At 43.4% G+C, this 27,274-nt stretch overlaps 1 protein-coding gene across 2 annotated transcripts in view; it reads right to left on the reverse strand.

Annotated features, from left to right (window-relative positions):
• The window catches only part of FRZB (frizzled related protein), a 36,346-nt gene extending 19,715 nt beyond the window's left edge, over positions 1–16,631 (reverse strand). The window contains exons 1-2 of one of the 2 annotated variants that reach the window (XM_065561949.1): positions 15,719–16,631; positions 849–896 (exon numbers count right to left, since the gene is read on the reverse strand). In XM_065561949.1, coding sequence (XP_065418021.1) covers positions 849–896; positions 15,719–16,178 — 508 coding nt within the window. In that variant the 5' untranslated portion in view covers positions 16,179–16,631. The remainder of the gene's footprint in view (positions 1–848; positions 897–15,718) is intronic. The other variant, XM_065561948.1, reaches the window with a different exon arrangement.
• Positions 16,632–27,274: the final 10,643 nt, after the last annotated feature.

A 27,274-nucleotide genomic window follows, 5' to 3' on the forward strand; every position in this document is an offset into this window, starting at 1 on the left:
CTTTGCTCTACAGTTTAAAGGTCTGAAAAAAGAGACTGCTGGCATTTCAGCAGAGTTCTATATACACTGGGCCTGATTCACCACTGTTTCACTCCAGTAAATTAATAGAGGTCCGGCAACATAAAACTGGACACAGTAGTGAATTGGACCCTATATCATACAAAGAAGCATCAGAGTAATTTGTAAGGAATCTGATTCACTAGGGATTTGCATGCTGAACAATGCACACTGTGTCTAACATATGTGGCACTGTTGATTTTTCTTTCCAATGCCAAAATGTGAAGAGAAGTGTTGTCCATTGCATTAGCATGCTGTAATGTAATATGTGATTCACCTGTTCAGGCCAATGATTCAAAGTAACAAATGTTCTTCTGCACACTGAATTTCCACCTTGTGTGAAAAAATAATTAGAAGGAAGATGACTTCCAGAGTTGCAGGATCTGAGCAACAAACCAAATCATATTTCTATAGTATGGAATGACACAATGAAAGTGGAAAGCACAATAAGGGCTCAATCCTAACACAGACAAGACCTCCCCTGAAATCAGTAAAGTCCTTTGGACCTGAAGGAAGTTTTGCCTGGATAAAAGCATCAGAATCAGACCCTAGAAAAGTATTCAAAGTAAAATTCACCTCTGTGCAGAGAGGCTTACCCACCACCTAAATCCAACTTTCATCCTCCCTGAATGTCTTATTGCACATGTAACTCTCATAGCAAACATACAGTGTACAAAAAATTGAGACAACACAGCAATCTATGCATCATTAAGTACTGGTCTTATTTAAAAGTTAAAAGAATTTGAAAGAAGATAACTTATTAAAACAGTTATATATAAAAATGTACTCACCATTGCCGGAGCCTCTACAGTTGCCATTATTAGAATCCATAGGGAAATCTGGTATGGATTCGTAAAATATGTAAAGAAATGTTAGTATTTTTAATATTGGATTATTTCAATACAGCCACATTAAAATTGCTTAATTTTTCTCTAATATTTAGTGTATTAAAATGTAAGACCCTATTAATGAAAAAGAGGTTGCGATGTTTTAGAGTCCTCTCCTGTTCCTATTGAAGTCAGTATGAATTTTGTCTTTTAGCGGGCACCTAATGCTGAAGCAGACTCTACATTATTTATAATTCACAATGGAAACTGTCGCATTTCCTTTGGTGACAGAGTAGCAGGATCTATACAAGAATGGAAATACGTGTCAATTCAGACATGGGTTTGGGGCAATTCTGAAATGTACATATACTGCTTCTCTACTCAGTTGGATGCCTGAGGACAATTCAACTTTGATTTCCTCAGTAACAAAAAACAAACCAATCACAATCATGTCACTGAAGGGAAAGCCAAAATAAGCGTTTCAGTTTTCCGCCCTTAACAATTTTCTGATTATTTTGTGAGAGAGATAAGGAATAGGGGTAGGGGGGAGTGCATGATGCCCAATTTCCAAAGAACTGCATTTGGGGGCATTCTAAATTGAGAATATGTGCCAAATTAATATTCTTATTTTCAAATCTATTATTTTTAAATAACACCAAAGTTTACATGATTTATATGCATGTCTTGTTAATAAAAACATATTAGCTGCTGCCTGTTATTCTCTACAACGAAGAAAAACTGAAGGAATATATATATATATATACACACACATACACACACACACAGCAACATAGACAGACACCCAACCTTGCAATTGGATCAATGTGGTTTTGCTTGCACAGAGCCCCATGGAAGTTAATGAGGCTCAGTATGGGTGCAAGGGTCCAATTACATGAATTCAACTGCAATGTCAGGGCCATACGTTTTATTTACAAATGACATATGTGCGTGTTTGTGTGCACACGTGCATGTGCCTAAATATGGATTTAGAAGCCTAACTTTAGGCACCCATTTTTAAAAAAGTCTTGGCTGTATGTATGTATATATCTATCTATCTAATTTCCTTAATGCATATTTATACCTTATACAGCATGCAATATACTTTACATAGGTGCATAAAAGACATGCAGGATGAATGTAGATTTTGAAATATCACTGGTTTATTTCACTAAAATAGTAAATAAACTTGGCAAACCTGAGACTTCAGCATCAAACATCGGTATCAGTGTAGTATGCATAAGGGTACAGGAAATGTCTTAGCATTCCAGGGCAGAATCCTCTCCTTGACAATGGCCAAAAACGGTTTGCCACATACAGAAGTACTGAACCCCCATAATGCATTTAACTTTACAGTATTGCATTAGGGAAGAAATTTCTTCCTGACGTTAGCTTATTCTTCAACTACAACTTATGCTGCGAAGCATACTACTTGTCATTTTTATCCTAACCAGTAAAATTTCAGCTACTATTCTTATTCGTGTTATCTGAGACTTTTCTTGCTAAGCTGTTCACTTCAAATAGCATCTATAGGTGTGAACTCTACAAATCAATTATACATGGCTTTTTAAAAAGTGTTTCCTATTATCCAATTTAAATGTGTCCTTTTAATTTTATCAAGTATTTTCTTAACCTTTTATTATAGGACAGGATAAAAGGTATAATTCATATGGCCTTCTTCAAGCCTGCTATTTTCTTATATAGAGCTATCATATTTCCTCTTATTTTTCATCTTTCCATACTCCAGTACATAGTCTGGGACCTAGCTGTGTTTCCTCATTCAGTACGTTGAATCGTGGCTTCTCTTTGGACCTGTGGCAGTTGTTTCTGACTCTCCTATTGTTACTACCAGTCTGATACTCCCCTCAGGAATTTCCATTACTAGAAGTCTTGTGACCTCTTAAAGAAATCTACAAAACACCCGTAAACTGGATCTTCCTTACACATTCACAGCAGCCTGAACTATAGCTTACCCCTGTAACCTCTGTTGGTTTTCCCTGTCCTGCAAACTTGTCTGTTTCATAATGGGTAACAAGGGAACAGAAACAGAATCAAAAAGAGGGACGGAGGGAAGGAAAAAGAGAGAGAGAGAGAGAATCTGGCCAGCAAAGAAAGTGAAAAAGAAACATCATGGGCAGCATTTTTCATGTCTTCGTTCCCAAGGAGGGGGTGTGGAAGAAAAAATAAGCAGCACTAAAATACACTCTCCGAAATAAAGAAATGAAGATTTGCTTAAACCAAAGCCCCAGATCCAACGTTGCCTGAACGTTCGGGGTGCTTGCACTTCACATTGAGATCTGGATCTGAATTTTTAGCTTGAGCCCATCTCCACATTAAAAACATTTTTTAGTATAGTGATTGCAGCGACACCTCTGGATTACAAACACTTCCACTTCCTTCAGTCTTTTTAAATGGAAGTGGAAGAACCCCTCAAAAATTAAATCCCACTCAAAAAACAGATCCCAGAGAATTTTATTATTAATCTTTACACAACACAGTAAATTCATATGACGCTTTACAACACTAGTTTAGATCCTGCCACTGGATCTGCTCTGTAGGATAAATTTCATAATGGGAATATTTTTCAATAGCTTTAGGAACTGTGGACCAAATGCACAGCTGGGATATATCAGTTTAGCTCCACTGTAGTCAGCAGAGCTACACCAGTTTACACAAGCGGAGGATCTGGCCCTGTTATCTAGTAATATATAAAAAAAAACTTTGGGGTTGAGAAACAGTTATGCATGCTGTGCATAGCAACCGTAACAAACCCAAAAACACCCGGAAATGACAAATTAAGCCACCTAACACCTCCACACACAGTACACCTTAGCATGACAACACCTATCATACCCTGCCATCTTAACTCAGCTCCATTTTCAGCCTTTGGCATGCTCTCATTTACCGGCTTATTTTCCTCCTCCCCCAGCGCTAATAGTTATGGATGTTTGGTGCAGTGGTTTGTTGTGCTGGCAGAGGTTAATTTGGGAAAGGGTTACGTGTAGAAGGGCAATTATAGGGGGTGATGCAAAAGTCTGGGAACCCTAATGGGCAGAGTTAAGGTTGTAATGTATGGTCTATGGTGTGTGTAGTTGTGGTAATAGTAAGATGTGTGTCTATGGGAGGAGGAGAAGAGGATACACACTATATTATTAGGTGGCTTAACTTTTCATTTCCTTGTTTCGATGAGTTTGTGAGAGGCACGTTGTGTGTGTAGCAACCCTAACTGCTTCACAAGGAAGATTTTTGTGTATTCATCTCTTAATTTATTTAATGCTTATTTAGGGGTGGGCATTGGATAAGTGTGTGTGGGGGGATGACATGTGGGGCTTAAAGTACAGTGGGAGAACATTTGATCCCTTCTCTGTTGTAGAATACATTCTGACACAACAGTCTAGCTTCTCATAAAGAAGGCTTTATGTGCTCCTGGTCCTCATCCAATAGGTTTGCATGCAGCTCTCCCATCTCTGTCAACCAGTCACACTTGGAGATGCCCAGCGCTTCCCCATGCCCCGTCAGTCAAGCTTCTGTGCACCCAGCATTCCCTGTCAATCAAGCTTTAGTACACCGAGCCCCAATAATCAGGTTTCTGTGTATCCTGACCCAATCTATTTAGTTTGCACCTAGCCTCCATCCATTAAGTTTATGTGCACTGTGCACAAACTTTTATTCATAATGCAAATAATGGCTTAAAACATTTGTTAAAAAGAACCAAAATAAACAAATAAAAACACTCTCTCTGTGGCCTTCAGTATCTACCTCTCTACCAAGTTTTGTCCAGACAATTGTGTACAGAAGTTTCTGATAAACAGCAGGCCTGCCAAGGGAAAAATTTAGCACAAGCCCAAATGCAAAGGCTTTCTATTAACAAATTTGTTAAGAAACACCAAACAAAAACTGCATCAAAAATTCAAAAGGCCTAAAAATTAACCCTGTGTGAAATTTCACATCAATCTGCTAACAACTTTTAGAGAAAAACAAGAATTATGCCCCATTTTAAGGCCATTTTAGAACACAAGCCAGTAGGTGCCTCCATAAGACAATATATCAATAAACAGAACCATGTCTTGATATAACATTTGATAGTAAATGAAGACTATATGAATTCCAAAGGAAAAGTCTAATCTCATTTATGTTCGAGACATGCAAAGCACAGACAAATCACAAATCTTCTCTGAATAAATGCAGACCCTTATCACTGCCAGAAACCGACAAAGCTATGCTTTTAAAAACAACGGCCTTGTTATAAGGATCCCTGATCTTTCCTACAGCCCGTTCTACCAAATCCATTTTCAGAGGAAAACTGTAAAAATAACTGAAAAAGAGTATAACAAAAGACAAAAATTCAAGGGCCAAAAAGTGGAAGGAAAGGTTTGAAAAAGGGAGACAGACAGAGGTGATTTGGTAGAAAACTTTGTTGTGAATAAACAACCTGTTATGGCTAGAGGAAATCCAAGCATACTGTGATCCTGATTATTATTGCAATTAAAATGACATTGAGCAGCCTTACAGAAGCCATTTCAGGAACTCTGCTGGAAACAGCAAAGTCAAACTGAGGGGTTGTTGTCTGGGGACTTTCTTCAGTTCCTTTGATGAGATGGGAACATTCCTCAGCACTGCTGACTAAGAAATCCCTCAATGTGAATTAATTTAGTAGTAATTATCTACTTCAGATATTTGTTGTTCTTTAATGTATCTTCAACTGCAAAATATTTGCATTGTACAAGTATTTTAGGATAGACCACTATGTCATTTCTGAACTAAAAATGACAGAACAACTTTCAAGCTAACAGGAGATCTGTCCTTAGATTCACATAGTGAATCCTGACTCCGGTATTCTGCTTAGATCTTCCATTGAGTGAACAGCAGCTCTGTGTGTTAAGATCCACCAGCAGTATCCAACAGCAGAATTTTGCATTTCATATGAAAATTAAAAATTTCTAGCTTTATTCACTTAAAATGATCACAGCCTTAGGTGGCACTTAACTCCACAAATCTTGACTTTGCACATAGATTATCAATACATACACCACAAAAGTCATTTTTCCTACAGTTCATGCTATAGATACATTAGAGTAGGGGTAGGCAACCTTTCAGAAGCGGTGTGCTGAGTCTTCATTTATTCACTCTAATTTAAAGTTTTGCATGCCAATAATACATTTTAATGTTTTTAGAAGGTCTCTTTCTATAAGTCTATAATATATAACTAAACTATTGTTGTATATAAAGTAAATAAGGTTTTTAAAATGTTTAAGAAGCTTCATTTAAAATTAAATTAAAATGCAGAGCCCCCCGGACCGGTGGCCAGGACCCAGGCAGTGTGAGTGCCACTGAAAATCAGCTTGCGTGCGTGCCATAGGTTGCCTACCCCTGCATTAGAGAGAGGCAGTCTACGGTCACCAGCAGCAACACTGTTAGTAAGGTTTAGAATTCTCTCTTCTTTAGCTCATAACTTTCTCAAAATGTCTCTTGTAAGGCTGGAAATGTACATTTTCAGCTTATAAGTGAATATTTTTTCTGAAACTAAGAAAATGGTTTACTTGCATTTTTTATGCAGAGGACTAAAAAATGACAACTTAAAAATGACAAATCTGACATGTACACAGTCTTCCCTGAGAAATGTGTGATTTGTTACATGCAAAATACTGCCCTAACTTATACACTTGTACAATTTCACTGAAGTCCATGGAGCTGTGCAAAGTATGTTCTGAGCTGAAGTCTGGAAACAATTGGATTGGAAATAACAGAGCTAATAACATTTGCCAAGAGTTATAATGAGCATGAACAGTTAATGCTTTTAATTATGTTTTAAGTGCTGCTAGTACCGGGGTGATGGAACAATTTTTGTAGTGGGGGTGCTGCTGATGGAACCATGGATTTGGTGTTTGTTGTTACTACTTCAAGCCAGGGAGTACAGCAGCAGCACTGCTGCTAGATACATATCTTTGTGTGTGTTTACACACCTAGAGGGACATAGGGAGGAGAGAAGGAAGACTTAACTGAAGCTAGTGTTTCTCCACCTAGCCAATGAGCCACAAAATATGTTTCACTCTGACCACAGAATCCCTTAAAAATAAAAAAAACGGGGAGGAGGGGGCGCGATACAGCAAAGAGTCTCAGACTTCCAATCAGGTGCCCCTTAGTAAAGTGATCCTAGCATTTGTTTTACTTGCTTTACATTCTGTAATTGTGTTCCCTCCTCCCCCCACCCAATCTCACCAAGGGCACCACACACCTTCAAGACATGTTTTTATTTCCTTGTAATACTGGATGTCCATTCTACAATGCTCCTCTTCTGGACAAAGTTTAATGGACAAAGTTTAATCAGCCTGGGGAAGCCCTTCCTTTGATCTACTCTTCTCTCCAAATGCAGAAATTCACACGTACCTTGACACTGCTCAAGAGTCCACTGATGTGATAGGCAATACATGGGCCACCATTTAGGGGAATGGTTTCAGCTTCCATATGGAAATGAAGTAGCGTATCACTGGAGAATATGTTATAAATGCTACAAGCATGCTGCAAAATAATTTAAGGACCTGGCCCCTTCATGATGGATGCAAGTAAAGCCAAGAATTAAATATATTATTTATCTGAAATATTCAAAACAGCATAGCAATCAACCTACTCTAATCAAGGCAACTGTTTTGACTGAAGCATAATTCAAGACTCGGCAAAGAAAATATCCAGATCTATGAAGTTACACTTCCATATCCTGAAGGTGCACCATGACACAAAATTTTTCTTTTTTTTTAACAACTATGTTCCTGTCATTTCACACAAACATCTCCAATTTTATAAATTAGACATTTCCAGCGATAAATGTTCAGCTAGCCTAAACCAACTCTCTTATTTTGCAAGTGCCCCTTTCTATCTGCTCTCATTTTATTGTTACGATTTGTTCAGAAAAGCATCCCTATTCGGGACTTCAGCACTGTCATAAATAGGGATAGACATAAGCACATCCTTAGGTATTTTCTTCAGTCAGGTCTTTAGCACTGACAACATATTTGATGCTGCACTGTATACAAAAATAAAGGCAATTCCTGCCTTCAAGCCCTTGGAATCTAAAAGCATGACACACAGGTGGCAGGTCACACTGAGTAATCCAGTGGTGGGGAGGACCTGGTCATTTGTTTGTTTGTTTTTAAATGTTTGTAAACTCACTTCTTGCAGGCTTTGCAGAATAAGTGAGTTTTAAGAGGGACCTAAATGAACAGAGGGTGACTGCTTGGTAAACTGAGGTGAGAAGAGCATTCAACTAGCAGGAAGTCAACATGGAACAACACAGAGACAACAATGGGTGGAAGAAGCAAATGGGATAACAAGACTGGCATGAATGGTAGAGCCACTTGTGCAAACAATAGCAATTTAGCACATACAGAATGGTGTACCCCCACATCTGTGCGTAAAATCGCTTACATGCGCAAAAGCTGGCGACAAAAATCAAAGGCCAGAGATGTAAATTTGGACCTTAGCACTCTCTGCTCCGACAACTGGAATGTAAACACGTTGCAAATATCATTTTCTTCTCCTTCCAGGATTGTCTTGATTTGGTTGATCCTGAAGACTAATCAAAGATATATAATTTCACACTGGCCTTCAGAGTCAGCTATAAACATTGGTGTATTTAAAGTTACAGTGTCTTCTAAATACAGACCTGGTGATTTTCTCTTTTACAACAGTATAAAGGAATAGCACAAATCTAAGGGCCAAATCTTTGCTCATCTGCTCAGAGCTTACATAGAGCTTAGCCAGAGACCCTCTGCTCTGTGGTTGCCCATCTAGCTCCTTCTGTATGGAGACTGGACTCCACCCTCTCCACTGACTCATAAGAATGGCCATACTGGGTCAGACCAAAGGTCCATCTAGACCAGTATCCTGTCTTCCAAAAGTGGCCAATACCAGGTGCTTTAGATGGAATGAATAGAACAGGAAATCATCAAGTGATTCATCCGCTGTTGCCTAATCCCAGCTTCTGGCAAACAGAGGCTAGGGACATCATTACTGCCCAACTCATATGAGGTTTTCAGGGAGTAATATCAGAGGAGGTGGTGCTTAACCTGATATCCCCATTTAAGGGCGGGATCTCCCAGATGGGTGACTGCCTCCTACTTCCATTTGTACAGAGGTGCTCTGCTCTGACTGGTCTGTCAAACCCATGACTCCCTTCTCTCCCTTCAGAAAAGGAAGCAATAGCTGTTAATGGCAGAGGACGGGAGTGGCACAGAGTAACTGAGATTCCCCTTCACAGCAGTCATGAGTCTGAGTGAATGGTACAGTAGTGGCCATATCATCCCTTCCACAAGTAGGGGGCTCTGGAGTAACAGTAGAGAAAAGACACAGACAGCTCCTTCCTCCTCCCAGGAAATTGGCCTTTAAATCAGTCTGACATCATAGCCTGGACATGAAAGACAGAAGCCCTAAGCAGGGTCATGGTAGGAATCACAACAGCCTCTCCCATCGCAGCAACTAAGGATGGGCTTTTGGCTAGGGTGTTGCCCCAGCCCTCACCCAAGCCGGCCTCACTATCTTTTGTACCCGTCGCCGTCCAGTAGATTTAGTAGTTGGGTGTCTGGTTATATTTCAAGCTCTGGTAACACAGGCTCATGGGAACTCAAATGGACAAAAGGAGTTGGACTTTGCCTTATGGGAAAACCCTGTACCGAGCAGGGAGCTAGACAAGATGATTTAATAGGGCTCTTTCAGTCTTTAATTTTAACGACTGTACAGTTCTTAAAATGGCCACTAGAAATGTGTTTACTGGAATGAAAAAATAGGTGGGAAAGACAGACCTGCCAGACCAGTGTTAAAGAAAAGCCTCTCTGTTCTTCACAGAGTGGAGAAATGATCAAATGACAGTTCACACATGGAAATATTTGGGCCCTATTAGGGTGACAAGCTTAGAGAGGTCCCCGGTGATATACTATGTAAATGATACTGGCACAAGCCAAAGCTGCTATGCCCATTAATGTAGTAGTCAATTAGACCTGATTTATCTAACTTGTTAATTAGGGCCACTTCCCTGACCTTTTGGGACACAGACACTCACTGATTTACATACTTGACAACTGACGACATGTGCAACATAAACTCTGTAAGGAAGAATGTGCATTGTTCAGAATCTGTATCAAGATGCTGCACTTCATCAACTGTAGTTCAAACTATGCAAAAGTGCAGGTCCGGGAGAATGGAGCCCAGAGTTAACTTTCTTCTGGTGAGAATGTTGAGTGCTAATTAGTGTGCACAGTTTCCCTATATGTAAACTGTTTTGTATTATGCACTTTTTCCTCCCTTTCTCCTATTATAATTATAAACCTGATGCATGAACATCAGTCTCCTGAAAGCAAACAAAAAGAAATCTTTTCTGAAGATAAACAGAAAACCAGTCCAGTCCTTTTACCCAGCCAGAGCCAGGATGAAGATCTCACCCTAGGAGTCTAACAACTTGATCTGACTGCCAATCCACATGCACAAAAATGAGTAAAAAAAACAAAATTTTATTTTAATTAAAAATACTGTTTGCTATGTTGTGGATTAACTGGGAGAAACTCTGCAAACTGAGATTTTCTACAATGGGATAGAATATAGTTATTTCACACTGTGAGTTTGTATACTGTAAATTATTCACTAGGGAGGAGGTATGGTCTGGTGAGCAGAGAAAAGGAATTGGACTCAGGGCTCCGGGGCTCTATTCCTGACTCTGCCACTGACTATGAGCTTGGTTACGTCATTTAACAACCCCATCCTTAATTTGCCCTTTTACAACAGAATGGACTGAATAATACTTATCTTAGTCAGTCAAAGTTTAGAAAGAAATCTGTGATCCCTGGACAAAAGGTATGATAGAAGTGCAAAGTCCTATTACTTTGTGGGTAATATTTTGAACGATGAAAACCTTTTCAGTAATAAATGTGAATTTCCATTTCCATTGACTGTGCATTTCACCAACAATATTAGGTGCAGAAAGTGCATTCTTAAGAAGAAAAAAATTAGGAGAAATGCCTTGTATACAAATCATTAACTAGTCTGTTATTTGTATTAGTGATGTTTTCTACTGGGGTACAATCCTCTAATAGGATGATACCAGTTTTCTTCTGACCTTTTCCTAGATTAGGAATATTTCATTATATTTTTTAAAGGGGAGGATTTATTCCCCCTCCCCAGAAGAATATCTTCAGTCCAATGGATAGTATGCTGGTTTAATTTTTAAATCCCAGAAATCAGAATGTCATCAGGTTTCCAGTCAGTGAAGTGTTCATGGATTTCACACTGGAATCATTCAAAGAGGTTATTGTGCTGCTGCGGTCCTCAGCAATAGGTAACTCAGGGGCAATTTTAGAGAAACTTCCTCCCTTCAGTTTTGAATGCCACTGCTTTCAAATATCTGTTGACTTGCCAAGCCTCACTCAGTTTGGATCCATTTTTAAGGCAGTTTTGAAAGTATCTCAATGCTGCTAAGGAAAGAGTCTGTAAATGTGCTTCAAAATGAGACATTCACAAACCTATTCCTAATTTTGGAATTCAAAACCAGCCTCACTGAAATCCTCCCAGCAGGTCTGCAGCCCAAAGCAGCAACAACAAATCTATAGCCAGACACACGGAGTTAGATGTGGGTTACAATTACAGAGGAAGGACAGGTTAGAAACGAATGAGGGGAAGGGTTAGTTATGGAAGTATAAGGAAGAGAGTTAGCTTGAGGTATTGGTTAAGGGTTGTAGAGGGGGATCTGAGAGTTAGAAGGGGTGGAAATGGTAATTTGAAAGGTAGAAGTGGAGCTAGATTGGTATGGAAACAAACAAATATACAGGTAGGGGAAAGAAATGATGAATGAGAAAGGTTAAACGGGCAAATGAAGAGAAGAGTGCAATGGAATAGGGTATAAGATGTGACTGGAAATGGAGAAAGCGTTGGAGGAGGAATTATGGGGTTTGGTTTATATGGAGTGGAATGAAAGGTAAGGGTCAAAAGAATGATAACAGTAATGAGTTACATACAGCACCTTCCATCCAAAGCACTTTGCTATGGGTTAGAATCAGAGGTGACATCAACGTTGGTATAAGTGAATCAACAAATTGGTGCAACCTGGTGTAACTTACACATCAAAGGGGCTGAAAGATGGGGCTGCCACAGAATGAGCAACTAACAGAAGAGTGTAAGCAGGCGTAAGATAAAGCACAGGTGCAAGCCTGCTCTATCTTATAACTTCCTTTTCTCGCTACACCATCCTCTTCTGCCAACTTTGGCATGTAAGTCAAACCACTTACCAATAGTTAACTTACACCATCACCTATGGTATTTCCAAGTGTGACCAGAGATATGTATCTCTCTCTGATGAGATAAACACGGAGATATTGATCATTTTGTAAATATGCAGAGTTCTAGCGCCAGAGCCTTGATCAAATTCCAGTCCTAGCCAAATCCCCAAATTACATATTGCCTAATGTAGCTTATCTCAGCTCTTTCAATTGGAAATAAATGGGTTTATTTCTCCATTGCTTGTCCTAGTACATTGTGTTGCTGTGCAATGTTAAACAGGTTCTATGTTCCATCCTAGAAGTAGCTGCTCTGGGATGGGTGAAGTTATACCTTTTTGTATTAAAAAAGCCAGCGCCCAGCCAATGAGAGCTTTGCAGTGTTCTGGCAGCACAAAGCATTTGGAAAGCCAGCTTAACCGGCTACGTGGGGATTCTCCTACAGTAAGAGGAACACCTAGATGGCACTGAAACAACCACCAACACTGCCTTTACAGCTCCAAGCATGGCCAATGAAAGGGAATGGGGCCAGAGAGTGTGCTGTGCTCTAGAAGCCTCTAGTGATCTCCAGGGAGGCCACTGCAGCCAGATACAACTTAGAGCAGCTCTGAGGCTACTCTAATTTGAGCTGGGGGCCAAACAGACCCTCATCTAAGCCCAGGACCAGGAGACGTACATGTTATCATGTAGCCATCTTCACCACACTCATCCTTCAGCCACACTGCCTGCAACCCTAATACAGCTGAGGTTTTGGCCCAGTATCTATGCATGCCGTAAAACTAGTAATATTTGTTATAAGTTTATCTTAAAATAAATATGCAACAATTACTTTCTGCCGCTCTTCTCCCAGCTGCCATTGCACATGTCCTTGTGCTACTGCTGGCATGGGAACAGGTAGGGGCAACTGCTTCTCCTAACTCGAGCCTCACTCCTCCTGTGGCCACCACAATCTCTCTCATGTTGCCACCGCCATGGAAATAGGGGCACCGCCACCTTTGCTCCCATCAGCACAAGCTAGCTTGCAGCATGAGGTTGAACAAGCACAAATGTGCAGCTGCACTTGTCTATGCAAAATAAAGTGAGTGCAGCCAATTCCAGAAGGAAACATGGTTTTAGTGGGTCTGAGTGACATGGTAAAGGGGAGTGGAGGGCATGGGGAATTGTATACACAGTATTGGGTACACTTATAGTGTGGCTACTGCCCTACTATAGTACAGTTATATTTACAAAATACTAAAGCTGAGCTAAAAAAAAAAAAGGGAAATTGTTTCCGTTTCAAGGATTTGAAAGAGACCTATTTTCATTTTTTCAACAGTTTTTACAAAAAATTTAAGCTACTTTTTGGAATAGAGAATGTTTCTGAATCTGTTGTTGAAAGTATTCATTTACCAAAGACCCATTTTTCAGTAAACTAGAAATGTTGATTACCCGGCAATGGCATTGATAAAAATTTTGATTGAAAAAAATGTCGATTAAAAAAAAAAACCTCAAGTTAAAATTTTCAAAAAAGTAAGAATTTCTTATGGAATTTTTCAGTTTTGGAAAAAGGCCATTTTCAACAACAAAAAATTTCACTCAAAAATCTCAATCAGCTCCACACAAATGCTAAACAAGAGTAATAAGTTAGAGGTAACAGAAACTTATTCACACAAAAGAGCATAAAGATACTGTCAGAAGGGTGTAGCGTTGGATGGGAGTGAGGGTTAGATGAGAGCTAAGTTTAGCCTATGGTAGGAGACACAGGAGTGAGGGCAAGAGCTTGGTTTGGAAATGGGAGACAGGATCAGAGTGACAAGTTTAGAATTGGAGGAACAGGTGGCAGGGGAGGGTTATGTTCAACCACACGTGGATGCATTGTCCACCCTGTTTGGAATAACATTACTTCAGGGCACTTTTGTCCATTGTCTCTGCACCTTTAAATGCAAGCATCACCTACTCACTCTCAGATGTCACCAGTGTCCATGGAGTGAGATGGGAAAGCAAGGGGGGGAGAGTGGGCGCTAGATAGGGGAAGGAGGGATAGAGATAGGTTCTGGAAGATAAAGCGAGATGCTACAAAGGGAAGAGGAGAAAGGGAGGAGAGTGAGATTCAGGTGTAGGAAGAAGGTCAGAGGGGAGAAGAGGAGGGATGGCAGATGGAGCTGGCTGGGGGCCCACGAACCTAGGGTTGACTGAGATCAGAGGTGATCTCCTTAAGGGTCAGCGATGCATGAGGGCTGGGAGTTGGAATCAGAGGGGGATCACAAGCAGGGTAGGCTGGAGTTGACTGGGATCAGAAAGGATGAGAACCGGGGACTGGATTCACAGTGTGCTGGGCACACGGGGGAGAGAGTAAAGAGGGGAGCAGAGAGGGTTGTGGGCTAGATTCACAGGGATGTGGGTACAGGGGGGAGTGCAGAGAGGGGTGCGGGCAGGGCTCCCGGGGGTGCGAGCAGAGAGGGGAGCAGAGAGAGGTGCAGGCTGGGCTCCCAGGGGTGTGAGCAGAGGGGCGAGCAGAGAGGGGTGCGGGCAGGGCTCCCAGAGGCAATGGGAGAGCAGGAGCAGAAGGGGTGCAGGCTGGGCTCCTGGAGACGAGGGCAAGGAGGGAAGCAGGGGAGGGGTGCGGGCTGGGCTCCCGGGGGTGACAGCAGGGAGGGGAGCAGGGGAGGGGTGCGGGCTGGGCTCCCGGGGGTGACGGCAGGGAGGGGAGCAGGGGAGGGGTGCGGGCTGGGCTCCCGGGGGTGACGGCAGGGAGGGGAGCAGGGGAGGGGTGCGGGCTGGGCTCCCGGGGGTGACGGCAGGGAGGGGAGCAGGGGAGGGGTGCGGGCTGGGCTCCCGGGGGTGACGGCAGGGAGGGGAGCAGGGGAGGGGTGCGGGCTGGGCTCCCGGGGGTGACGGCAGGGAGGGGAGCAGGGGAGGGGTGCGGGCTGGGCTCCCGGGGGTGACGGCAGGGAGGGGAGCAGGGGAGGGGTGCGGGCTGGGCTCCCGGGGGTGACGGCAGGGAGGGGAGCAGGGGAGGGGTGCGGGCTGGGCTCCCGGGGGTGACGGCGGGGAGGGGAGCAGGGGAGGGGTGCGGGCTGGGCTCCCGGGGGTGACGGCGGGGAGGGGAGCAGGGGAGGGGTGCGGGCTGGGCTCCCGGGGGTGACGGCGGGGAGGGGAGCAGGGGAGGGGTGCGGGCTGGGCTCCCGGGGGTGACGGCGGGGAGGGGAGCAGGGGAGGGGTGCGGGCTGGGCTCCCGGGGGTGACGGCGGGGAGGGGAGCAGGGGAGGGGTGCGGGCTGGGCTCCCGGGGGTGACGGCGGGGAGGGGAGCAGGGGAGGGGTGCGGGCTGGGCTCCCGGGGGTGACGGCGGGGAGGGGAGCAGGGGAGGGGTGCGGGCTGGGCTCCCGGGGGTGACGGCGGGGAGGGGAGCAGGGGAGGGGTGCGGGCTGGGCTCCCGGGGGTGACGGCGGGGAGGGGAGCAGGGGAAGGGTGCGGGCTGGGCTCCCGGGGGTGACGGCGGGGAGGGGAGCAGGGGAAGGGTGCGGGCTGGGCTCCCGGGGGTGACGGCGGGGAGGGGAGCAGGGGAGGGGTGCGGGCTGGGTTCCGGAGGTGCGGCACTTACCGGCTCCCTCGGCGGTCACGATGGCCTCTGGGGAGATGCAGACGCCGCGGTCATAGACGGGCAGCTCCTCGCAGGCCAGGCTCTCGGGCCAGGCGTGGCGGTACTTGATGAGGACGGGCTCGCAGCCGGCCCGGGCCCGCTCGCACACCGACTTGCAGGGCTTGATGGGCTCGTGCTGGAAGTCGATGGTGCAGATGGGCGCGTACATGGCGCAGAGGAAGAAGAGCAGATCGGGGCTGCAGTGGGTGCCCAGCAGCCCCTCGAACTGCTCGATGGCCAGGATGGCGTTGGCCTGGGTGCTGTGGTGCAGGTGGTTGGGCATCTTGGTCATGTTCCAGGGCAGGGACTTGCACAGGGGGATGCGGACCGGCTCGCAGGCGGCGCCCTGGGCCCCGGGCACCCTGCTCAGGAAGAGCCCGGCCAGGGCCAGGAGGAGCGCGGCGGAGCCGCAGCACAACATGGTCCCGCCGGGCTCTGGGGTCGGGACCTCGCACACGCGCTCCCCGGACCTGGCGGAGCCGCCTCCCGACAGCCTCTTCTCTCGCTGCCCCTCGCCACAGCGGCTCCGGCTGCCCACCTGCCCCGGGCAGCGGGGCCCGCCCCCTGCGGCGCTAGGGGTCGTGGCAGGATCGGAGCAAGGCGCAGCCGGAAGCGGGGGATCGAGGGGAGCTGCCCCTGGGTGCGCCCCGCTCCTGCAGGCGCCGAGCACGAGGGAGGGCCCGTGGGCGCAGCCCAGGCAAAGTTTGGCCAGGGCGGAAAAGCGCTTGGGACTCGCCGGGCCCCGCTCCGCAGGCTGGAGGGACGGGCCGGCTTTGCAATGAGGGCTCTGTCTGCAGCCCAGCTCCTTTTCCCTTTCCCACCTCCTGGCCAGAGAGCCCCAGCTCCTCCTCCCGGCCCTCCTTAACCCCGCTCCTCTGGGCGGCGGGGAGGAGGGGGGCCGAGATGACCTGAGGCTGCATTAACTTCCATCAGTATAAGACAGCGCTTGTCCCGTACCCGCACCCCCCGCCTCCTGTTTATCCCTCGGGAAGGCTGCGAGTTCTCAGTTTTCGCTGGAGCTGCAGCAAGGCAGAGAGGGAGAAGCCAAATCAAGCTAGTCCTTGTAAAGCGACTGGAAAGTGCGGGGCAGCAGGAGCGCCCAGCCAACCCTGACAGAACCTCTTGAACCAGATCTATAGGAGCTCATAGACCCACAAACTCTTAAGCCAGAAGTATCGGGGGTAGCCATGTTAGTCTGTATCTACAAAAACAACAAGGAGTCTGGTGGCACCTTAAAGACTAACAGATTTATTTGGGCATAAGTTTTCGTGGGTAAAAACCTCACTTCTTCGGATGCATAGAGTGAAAGTTACAGATGCAGGCATTATATACTGACACATGGAGAGCAGGGAGTTACTTCGCAAGTGGAGAACCAGTGTTGACAGGGCCAATTCAATCAGGGTGGATGTAGTCCACTCCCAATAATAGATGAGGAGGTGTCAATTCCAGGAGAGGAAAAGCTGCTTCTGTAATGAGCCAGCCACTCCCAGTCCCTATTCAAGCCCAGATTAATGGTGTTAAATTTGCAAATGAATTTTAGTTCTGCTGTTTCTCTTTGAAGTCTGTTTCTGAAGGTTTTTTTTTGTTCAATGACAGTGACTTTTAAATCTGTAATAGAATGACCAGGGAGATTGAAGTATTCACTTACTGGCTTATGTATGTTACCATTCCTGATGTCCGATTTGTGTCCATTTATTCTTTTGCGGAGGGACTGTCTGGTTTGGCCAATGTACATGGCAGAGGGGCATTGCTGGCACATGATGGCATATATAACATTAGTGGATATGCAGGTAAATGAGCCCTTGATGGTGTGGCTGATGTGGTTGCGTCCTCTGATGGTGTCGCCAGAGTAGATATGGGAACAGAGTAGGAAGGGAGCAGCATGATCGTCTGACCTCCTGCACATTGCAGGCCTCAGAACCTCACCCACCCAGACCCCTAGTCTCTGGCTGAGTTGCTGAAGTTCTCAGATCGTGGTTTAAAGATTGCAAGCTCCAGCTCTACACTTTAGAAACACATCCCTCCTCCCCACCCTACCATGGGGGTAAAGAAAAGGAGAGTCTCTTTCAGACACTCCACAGGACACAAGGAGGCGGGTTTTTGCTTTCCAAGTCTCTCTGTTCTGGTGTAAACAATCACCTCTGGGGCTTTATTTTCAAACATAAGGGGTAGAGTTTCTGATCTGCCTTGCTGCACGGGAGCCGATGCCTTTGTGAATTGCAGCCCTTGCCAGGAGGGCTGCATTCATTCTGTCACTGCTCACCCCCTCCACAGCCAGAGTCCTGCGGGAAACTTTCCCCACAGTGGCAGAACGTGGTTCTTTCTCTCCTTCAATCCAGATGCATTTAATCTAGAGGAGAAAATAGAAAGCAGATCCATCCCCTAGCAATTTGCTCCCTCCAACTAACGTAACCTTCTGGTCAGGGCATAGACTAAAATGAAATGACTTACAGAGGCACCTTCCCCTCTGCATGGCGGGGGGGGGGGGGGGGGAAGAGAGGAAGAGAAATGTTTAAATCACCAGAGAAAAAGAGAACTCAGTCAGAGGGGCAACAAAGCCCCAAACAAAACAGGAAATCACCTTTGCTCTGCACCATTAAAATGTGCCTTTGTTTCAATGCAGCCATTTCTCACAGCTGATCATTTTTAGCCAAACCTATCCCCTTGGCTCCCACCCCCTCCCCCAGCACACACAGTGGGCTATCTGTTTCTGGCCCTGGATTTGACTCGAAGGCAAGATATTTAAAAATGTAACATTCACTTGCTGTTTATATGGCTTTGTTATTGCTGAAATAATTCTGGACAATGGTGCCATAACCATTTTTTCCCCAAAGAAAAGTTTGTTAATTTGAGAACAAAGAATAACAGACTCTAAACTTGGATTAATTCAGTTGAAACAAAGGGTGGCTTATTTTGGTGTAACTGTTTAGTATTTTTAAGAACAAATAAATTAGGCATGAGAAATATTAGCACTAAATTATGTTGGAAAAAAGAAAATAGAGCCATGCTGAGATAAATACTTCCCTTCTGAATAGTAAATTTGGAGATAGCTATATTCAAGCTCGAATGGATTTGGGACGCTCATTAGCAGAACTGTTCTGAGATGGAAGATGACGACCTTCACACAGCCCACACTGTTAAGTGGGAAACCACAACTATCATCAAACCGGCGACTGAACACTGACTGCAACAAAATAAGGCTGCCTTTTCAAGGCCAATGTACTAGGCAGATCAGACCTGAGTTAAAGATCTGCCAGCTGAATGTTGAAGACTCATGGTCCAAGAGTGATTATTTGGAGAAAATACTGAAGACAATCAACATCGATGTCCTCACCCTCCAGGAGACCCATATTGCAAACAAAGAAAAAGCCTGTTGTTACAAAATCAATGGCTATAAACTCATAGCCAGCAATTACCGTCCAAAATAAGGTCTGGCAATTTACATAAAGTGGGAGATCCACCAATATGTGGTCCTACCTCCTACAGAAACAAACTACAATCTCTGTGCGCGTCAGGAAGCTATCAATGTACATAAACCACCTGGTGCACAGTGGCCTCAACCAGCTCTGCAGACTGCACAGAATCCTGCTGTATTTATGGGCAACTTTAATAGTCACCACACTCAGTGGGGCTATGCAGCAAACAACATTGCAGGTGAAGAAATGACATGGTCGGGGTCGGCAAATGATTTTTTATTTTATATTTTATTTTTTATTTTATAATGGAGATATCCATCTCCTAGAACTGGAAGGGACCTTGAAAGGTCATTGACTCCAGCCCCCTGCCTTCACTAGCAGGACCAAGTACTGATTTTGCCCCAGATCCCTAAGTGACCCCCTCAAGGACTGAACTCACAACCCTGTGTTTAGCAGGCCAATGCTCAAACCACTGAGCTATCCCTTATGCTCCTCCTTTCAAATGCAAAACAGTGCGGCACTGTCCACACTGCAAGATGGAACAGATAATACTGCCCTGAACTGATCTTCATCTCTAAAGATGATGGAGACACACCAATACCCGTACCATGGACCATTTTTGATGACTTCCTGAACAGCCAGCACAGACCAGTCCTGATCCGTATTAGCATTCAAATTCCAGTTCTCTACTCAAAACCAGTGCTGTGCTGGAACTTCAAAAAAGCAGACTGGGCCACTTCATTATGACAGTGGACAATACAATCTCCCACATTCCCCCAATGCCGAAAAATTTTGACTATTTTACTGCTCTCATAATCTCTGCTGCAAAGAGAACCATCCCCTAGGCGCACAGGTCCCTGTACGCTCCTTGCTGGGCTGCAGAGAGCCAAGAGCTCCACAAATATGACGAGTGTAGAGACCCAGAGACTGGAAAGCCCTCCTGTCACTGGATGCAGCAAGGCCAAAATGGTGACTTGACTGTGTAGAAGATCCAAACTTCACGCACTCGAGTAAAGGCACCTGGAACCTGAGGGCTGCAAATCCCACACATGCCACTAGCCAATGCCATCACTGCTAAACCTGTGTGGGCATCCAAACAGCCAGTGGACAAACAGTATCGCAGACAAGTCCAACATCAACTCTGGCAGGCAATGTCCACATGCACTCCATCACCCCAATGGTCTGGACCATTCACAAGTAAGGAGATCGATGCAGCCATGAACCTGGGAAAAGCGGTGGGAAGAGACAGTATCTATCCTGAGTTCCTATATAACCCAGTCCATTAGCACAGAAATGGATGATGCAGAGTACTGTGCATCAGAGTAGACAAGAAGTTGCCATACCCAACTGTGAACAGGCAGCTGAATCAGACCATATTAATTATCATGGAGACTTTACAATCAACATTTCTACCACGGCTTTCTGGATTAGCAAACATTGAACCTCCCGTTATCCATCGAGATATAGCCACAGTATGAGAACTTAACTGCTCTGAAGACTGCCCAGAACTTCCCACCCTGCAGGTCATGGATAACATACCCCAGCCCCATCTGAAACTGCAAAAACCACTGTGGACCACACATGACCATCTTAGATCTCTGGTTCCAGCCAGGGAATGGTAAAGTGTCTGGACCTCACCTACTATTCTAAACAAGCACATTATTACTGAACCAGCAAGCGGCACTCCTGGTTTCGACCTGCCACACAGATGTTGAACCACATCCGAACAAACCATGAAGATGTGACTACTTGGTGCCCAAGTTGAAAATCAAAGACCCTCAGACCCTAACCTGGCTCCACAAGGGAAAGGGTTACAAACCCCTTCTTGCTGAGGAAACTCAATAAGGAAAACCTTGGGGAATTTAATGCCGCTCCATGGGACTCACCATCTACAGTCTGGCCCTATGTATTATTATTATTCGTAGTACCCTAGCACTTAGATGCCCCAATCGAGGATCAGGACCCCATTGTACTAGGCCTGTATAAACACAGAACACGTCCATGGTTTCATGTTAGAAAAGTTATTGTTGCTGATGGCTTGTCCTTTGTGTGGATAAGTTTATTCTTGTATTCTAAGGAAAATAAGCAAGGCAAGAAAATGGAAATCAAAAATAATCTTTCCCACCCTGGGGCACTATTGCTGCAGAAGAGAGAATCTTGGGGGAATTCTAGTGTCTATATTTAAATCTATTAATTGAATGAAATAATGTCTTGAGGTAGTAAAATAGTGGAAAAATCTGTTTTTAGCAGCAACAGAACAATCAGTATTTTTCCATGTCTTTTATTCGATATCTGAGCAACGTCAGGGGCAAATCCCCCCCTCCATCTCTCTCAGTCTGCAGGACACCACATACAGCAGCATGGATTTGAGGAGACCACACAGAAGATGCACATCCTCTCTGCAGAGTGCATACTTTCATATGGATGCCCTACACAGTTGCAGGGGACTAGGCAGGTCAGGTCCTGAAGATCTGCAGTTACATTTATTTTCACATTCTGCCCACCCATGCCCTCCCCATCCTGTTACAACATACACTAGTGAACAAAGTATTAAACATGTTGGTACTGAAAGGAGACAAGAGTAGCCATGTTTAACATCTTGGTTAACCCTAGGGTGGATCATAGGGTTAAACATGAGCTGACAGAGAATCATGTTTATACATGATTCTGTTACGTCTCCCCTCAGTCTGATCTTCTCCAGACAAAACAAACCCATTTTTTTCAGTCTTCCCTTATAGGTCATGTTTTCTGCTGTTCTCTGGACTTTCTCCAATTTATCCATATCTTTCCTGAAATGTGGCACCCAGAACTGGACATAATACTCCAGTTGAGGCCTAATGAGTGCAGAGTAGAGCAGATGAATTACATATCGTGTCTTGCTTACAACACTCCTGCTAATACATCCCAGAATCATGTTTGCTTTTTTTGCACTGCGTTACCCTGTTGACTCATATTTAGCTTGTGATCCACGATGACTCCCTCAACCCATAACCCCTTTTTGCAGTACTCCTTCCTAGGCAGTCATTTCCCATTTTTACATGAATGCTTCAATATGAGCATGTGCAGTTAGTGCTCCATGATCTGCACTGGCTACCTATGAGTTTCCAGGTGGGGTTTAAGGAGTTGGTATAGACCTATAAATCTAAGGAATAATAGAACAACTGTTATCACACTAAGTCATTTCCTAGAGTACACAAGCCCTTAGTGGGGCTGAGGCCACAGTAGAAGGTTTGTTCTTTGAGTGGTTTATAGAAATTAAAGGAAAAGATGGATTATTATATCCTGCAAAACTTTGGGTAATCTTCAGTAATGCAAAATATATCTTGTAGACCAAACTGGCCTCCGTTATACTAGTGCAACCTCATTGAAATCAGTGGGCTCGCATTGCCATGAAGACAGAATTCAGCTGTAAGTTGTCTGATAATGTTCAGAGCTGTGTGGATGTCTGAATAAGCTGATTAGGGCATACAGATGTAACAGCAATAGTGCAGATTTGACGAGAATGTGAAAAGGGATTGAGTTCTTTATTCTCCTTCTCATAGCCATACCAAAGCGAGGTTAGGAAAGAAGCTGCCTCTAGCTGGCTGGAATTAATTTGTTCCCTTGTTTAACTTTCTCCCCTTTCTCTCCCCCATCCCCTTCTACTTCTCTCTCTCAGTGGTCAGTCAGTCAGTAACTGGATTAAAAACCAAAGTCAGAGTCATGGTGTTTAGCTTAGTTATTACAACTGTAAATTAGCAAAATCTCATGCTTTTAAAATAGATTTTTAGAAAAAGTTTAGACTGGTGCCCTTTCACATAAAGACTTCACTGAGTAAATGGTAAGAGAGGATGAGTAATATGTGATCAGAAACAGAAAGTTATGATGCAAACTATTAGTGGGACAGTAGGAATTACTGATGTGTTTACTTAGTGTAACTGTTTATAGTGCATCAGATGCACTAAAATGTTTTGAAGTGCTAATGCAAAATAAGAATTTTATCACATAAATATGGACTCGCTACTCCCTGCTCTCATCAACGGAGGCAAGATGGAGTTTTACACGGTGGATTCAGTCCCAGTGAGGTGTCCTTTCCTTATGGAAATCCTTGGGTAGCACAGATCCACAATAGCAGTTCCTACACCACCACCTCTTACTTCCCCTCCCAGTTCAGGGGTCCAGCCAAGGAAAAAGGAGTGTAGCCAGTGTCTCTCAGCCCTGGCAATCCCTGGCAGGCAGAACTTGTCTTGAGGTTGTGGGAAGTCCAGTATAAATTAGAGCAACCATATAGCTGCTCTGACCCCAGAAGAGGAGGGCTAGGGTGGAAGTGTTAGTGACCACTTGATAGCAGAGCACTGTTCAACTGGACCACAGGATCTGGCTCTACATTTTCAAAGTATGTGAAACAGACAAAAAAAAGCAGTTAAATGATATCAAGTGGACAAAGTGTAGGCACTAAATTCTTCATATATCGGGCTTATTACGTCTGGCTAGGAAGAGACTAGAACACATATGATTGGAGTTGATGTAAAGGAGCATGTCTCAGAAACCTGCTCTATCTGGTAATCAATCACAACCCAAGAGCCCAGTGCAAGACTTGTTCTTTTGGCCAGATGTTTGCTTGATAGATCTTTACACTTACTTTTCAACAGTAACAAAGTTTAGACAATTAGAAAGTGAGAAATGCCTTGTAAAAATACTACACAGCTACAAAAATTTATTACATAGCTATAGCTTGTCTAAGAACTGACTAAGGGTTGGATGTAATAATAGTTTATAAATATCTGAAGGTGAACACCAAAGAGGGAAAGGAGTTCTTTTTCATAATTAACTGGAATACAACTAGGAGCAATGGGATGAAATCAATAAAGGAAAAATTTAGACTGGATATCAGGAAAAAACATGCAACAGTGAAATCTTTTAGCCAGTGGAATACTTATCCAAGGGAAGGGATGAAGATCCAGTTACCTAACATGTTTATATTTAAATTGATCAAAACACCCACCCTGTTTAACATTCCGTAGGAACAATCTACAGTAGCATGACCAGGTGCTAACATGACAATACCAGGTGTTTTCTACCTTTAGATTCAGATTCTACGATCAATCTTGTAAACATTAGCCAATGAAGGTGTTTTGATAGCAATCATGGTTTTCTGTTATATTTTGTTGATTTGTGATTATTTTAGTAATACGAGACCCAGGTACCTTGGTAATGGGCTACTATTTCTAAAGAGCTAAACACATTTTGTGTGAAGTTCTAGCTAAGGAAAACATCCAATACAATATTTTTGCTTTTAGAAATCTGTCTGCTACAACCAATTGTCCATTCCAACCATTTCTGTTTTAATCTGTGTAGTATTTTCTATATCCATGTGTACATAAAGACCCAGACTGTTAATAAGAAAAGGTCATGTTGAGATCAACAGCACGTATTCAGAACAGGTTTTCACTTTCCTGAGCCTTTCTGTAATGATCTTAGTATTACTTACAATTTAATTTACTTGTGTATCCAGAAAAAACAAAATATTTTATATAGCTGTTACTAAAACCATAAAATCATTGACTTACAGAGTCATAAAAAAGGGATTTATTATACATTTCCTGTTCCAGCCAAGGTTTTGTTACAGCTCCCTCAGGTAGACAAAGCACAGGAGACTATTAACTTACTTTAATAATCTTTCAAGCTTCTCCTTGGACAACTTACAAATAGAAAGGAATAAGAAAAGGTTCTTTTCATATGATCTTTTTCAGACCTGTATTTTTTCATATTGTTCATTATTAACCATCCTGTGCCTTCTGGGTCTTTATGCATCACAGATTCAGATTTTTCATATTAATTTTTGCTCACATCTATCTCCTTGAAAAGTCAGGAAGAACGTGATTTGCCCTAGAACTCCATATCCTTTGTTACTAGTGAAATTAATATTATGGGTTTGGAAGCATGCCCAATTACATTTAGCTCTACACACAATTGACAAACATTGAAAAGGCTCATTGACATCGACAACAGTTCTGTGCACCAAAAGAGCATAGAACATGCTGGTAAAGAGTCTACTTTAGCCTATTCTAGGTACGTGGCATATATACACACACACACGTACATGTCTAATTTGGCAGGATGACAGTGTGAGGTGCTTGTGACTCTCCCAGATTTTGCAGCCACATATGGATTTTTATCTCTTGTTAGGGTTTGTCAGCTGTAATGCAGATTTTCAACATGGGCACAGCGATCTGTTTTGGTTTGCCTGTGTACATTGACAGCAAGAGTCTTTATGTGGCATGTATGCTTTTTGTGGCATTTGGCCACACAGAAGAAACTTTCATCAAAGAATAAGAAGCTTGACAAGTGGCCTGCCTTTGTCCCAAACACAGCTGCCAGGGACCAGTAGCTTCATTATTGTGTCTCAACATTGTTAAAGAATTGCTCCATTTTACAGTGTAACTGGAATTTATTTAGGTCCAGATTTTTAAAGGTATTTAGGCCCTACAGTGCTCAGCGCTGCTATGCCTAATAACTTCGGAGCCATTTTCAAAAGTGATTTAGGCACTTAGGAGCCTAAATCCCATTGACTGATAATGGAATCTGGGTTTTAGTCTCCAAACTCTGCTAAATCCCAGGCCACGTCAGTGTCTTGTTAAATACAGTTTTCAATGTGTCAACTGACAACTGATGGTACTTCGACCGTTTCACCTGGGAGATCATTCCATAAATTGACAAAGAAGTTGTTAAACTCTGTGTGTGATTCTGACACCATCCAAATTTTCAGCTGTGACCCAAAACCCGTCACATTTTTCTCCCACTACTTTATAGTTCAGAACCTTTGTATTGTTTCATGTTAAAAAAAGTTATACAATTCCCTATATATTACTGTAAATGGTAATTTGGGGGAAGGTAGGATTACGTAAATTTAATTGGACAAGAGATGTATTTACATTCAGGGCAGACATTTTTAATTTCACACTTAAAAAGTGTATCAGAACAACTTATTTATATGTTCATGCTGAAAATGTAATATGAACAGAACACTTCCCAGTGCAATCTACATTGATGCCAAAGTAGTTATATTCAGTTTACATTTGGATCATTATCTTTGCAACCACAAGGTCTAGAAATGTGAGTGAAAAAATTTCAAATGGTGCCTAAAATTAGATGCCTAAAAAAACCAGCCTGATTTTGAGAGGTGTTGAACACCTGCAATGAAGTCTTTATATGAATGCCTAGACCCTGATTCTGCAAACACAAGCGTGTGTGTAACTTTATTTATATGAGTAGCACCAATTAGTTCAGTAGGACTGCTAAGGTGAGTAAAGTAACACATGTTTAAACATTTGCTGAATCAGGACTTCAGTCTGTGGAAAATTTTGTGCCCTACCAAAAACATCTTTGCATGTAACTTGGGGACCTAATTGCAAGGTTGAGTATCATCGGAAGCCAACAGATTTGAGAGACTGGAAGATTTTTCTAATCTTCTACATTTTCCCATTTTAAAGTTCTACCATTACTCTCCAATAGATCATTGGTCTGTTGTAATATATCAGTTCTTCAGTGCAAAGTCAGAGACCGACAATCCACAATCCTTAACTGTATTTACTACAGTCTAATTAGTGTCATCAACACAATTCTTGTTCTGATAACTTGACTGAGGTACATAAACCCCTAAGGGCTCTGTTGGAATCTGATTCACATTTACAATTTAAATACTTTAGGATCTGCATCTCCATTGAAGGGGTAGAGACAAAAGGGGACAAAGTTCAGGGTTTCCTAAGCTTTTTCCTTAGGGGGGAAAGTTGCCTCAGTGATTAACACATGATGAAACAATTTCCTTTAACAACCTAACCAAAGCTTAAAATACAGCGTTAATTAACAATGTTTAAAAAAAATCAGCTTTTATGTCATTCCAATAAACCCAGACAGATAAAAGCCAAGCAGTAGATTAGAATTCACACAGATCTGCAGCACATCAAAGTCACATTAATGAGGTGGCATTCAATTAGTTGAAATGTTTTCAGTTGCATAACTAATGTTTATTGTTGTCTTGAGTTGGGACCCATCCGGGCTAGCTGAGGGCAGTCTTCCTGAGAGCAACAGTAAATTGGCTGCATGTTTTAAAGTAAACGAA

The sequence above is a fragment of the Chrysemys picta genome, chromosome 11 (assembly GCF_011386835.1).
Source record: "Chrysemys picta bellii isolate R12L10 chromosome 11, ASM1138683v2, whole genome shotgun sequence".
NCBI lineage: Eukaryota > Metazoa > Chordata > Testudines > Emydidae > Chrysemys > Chrysemys picta.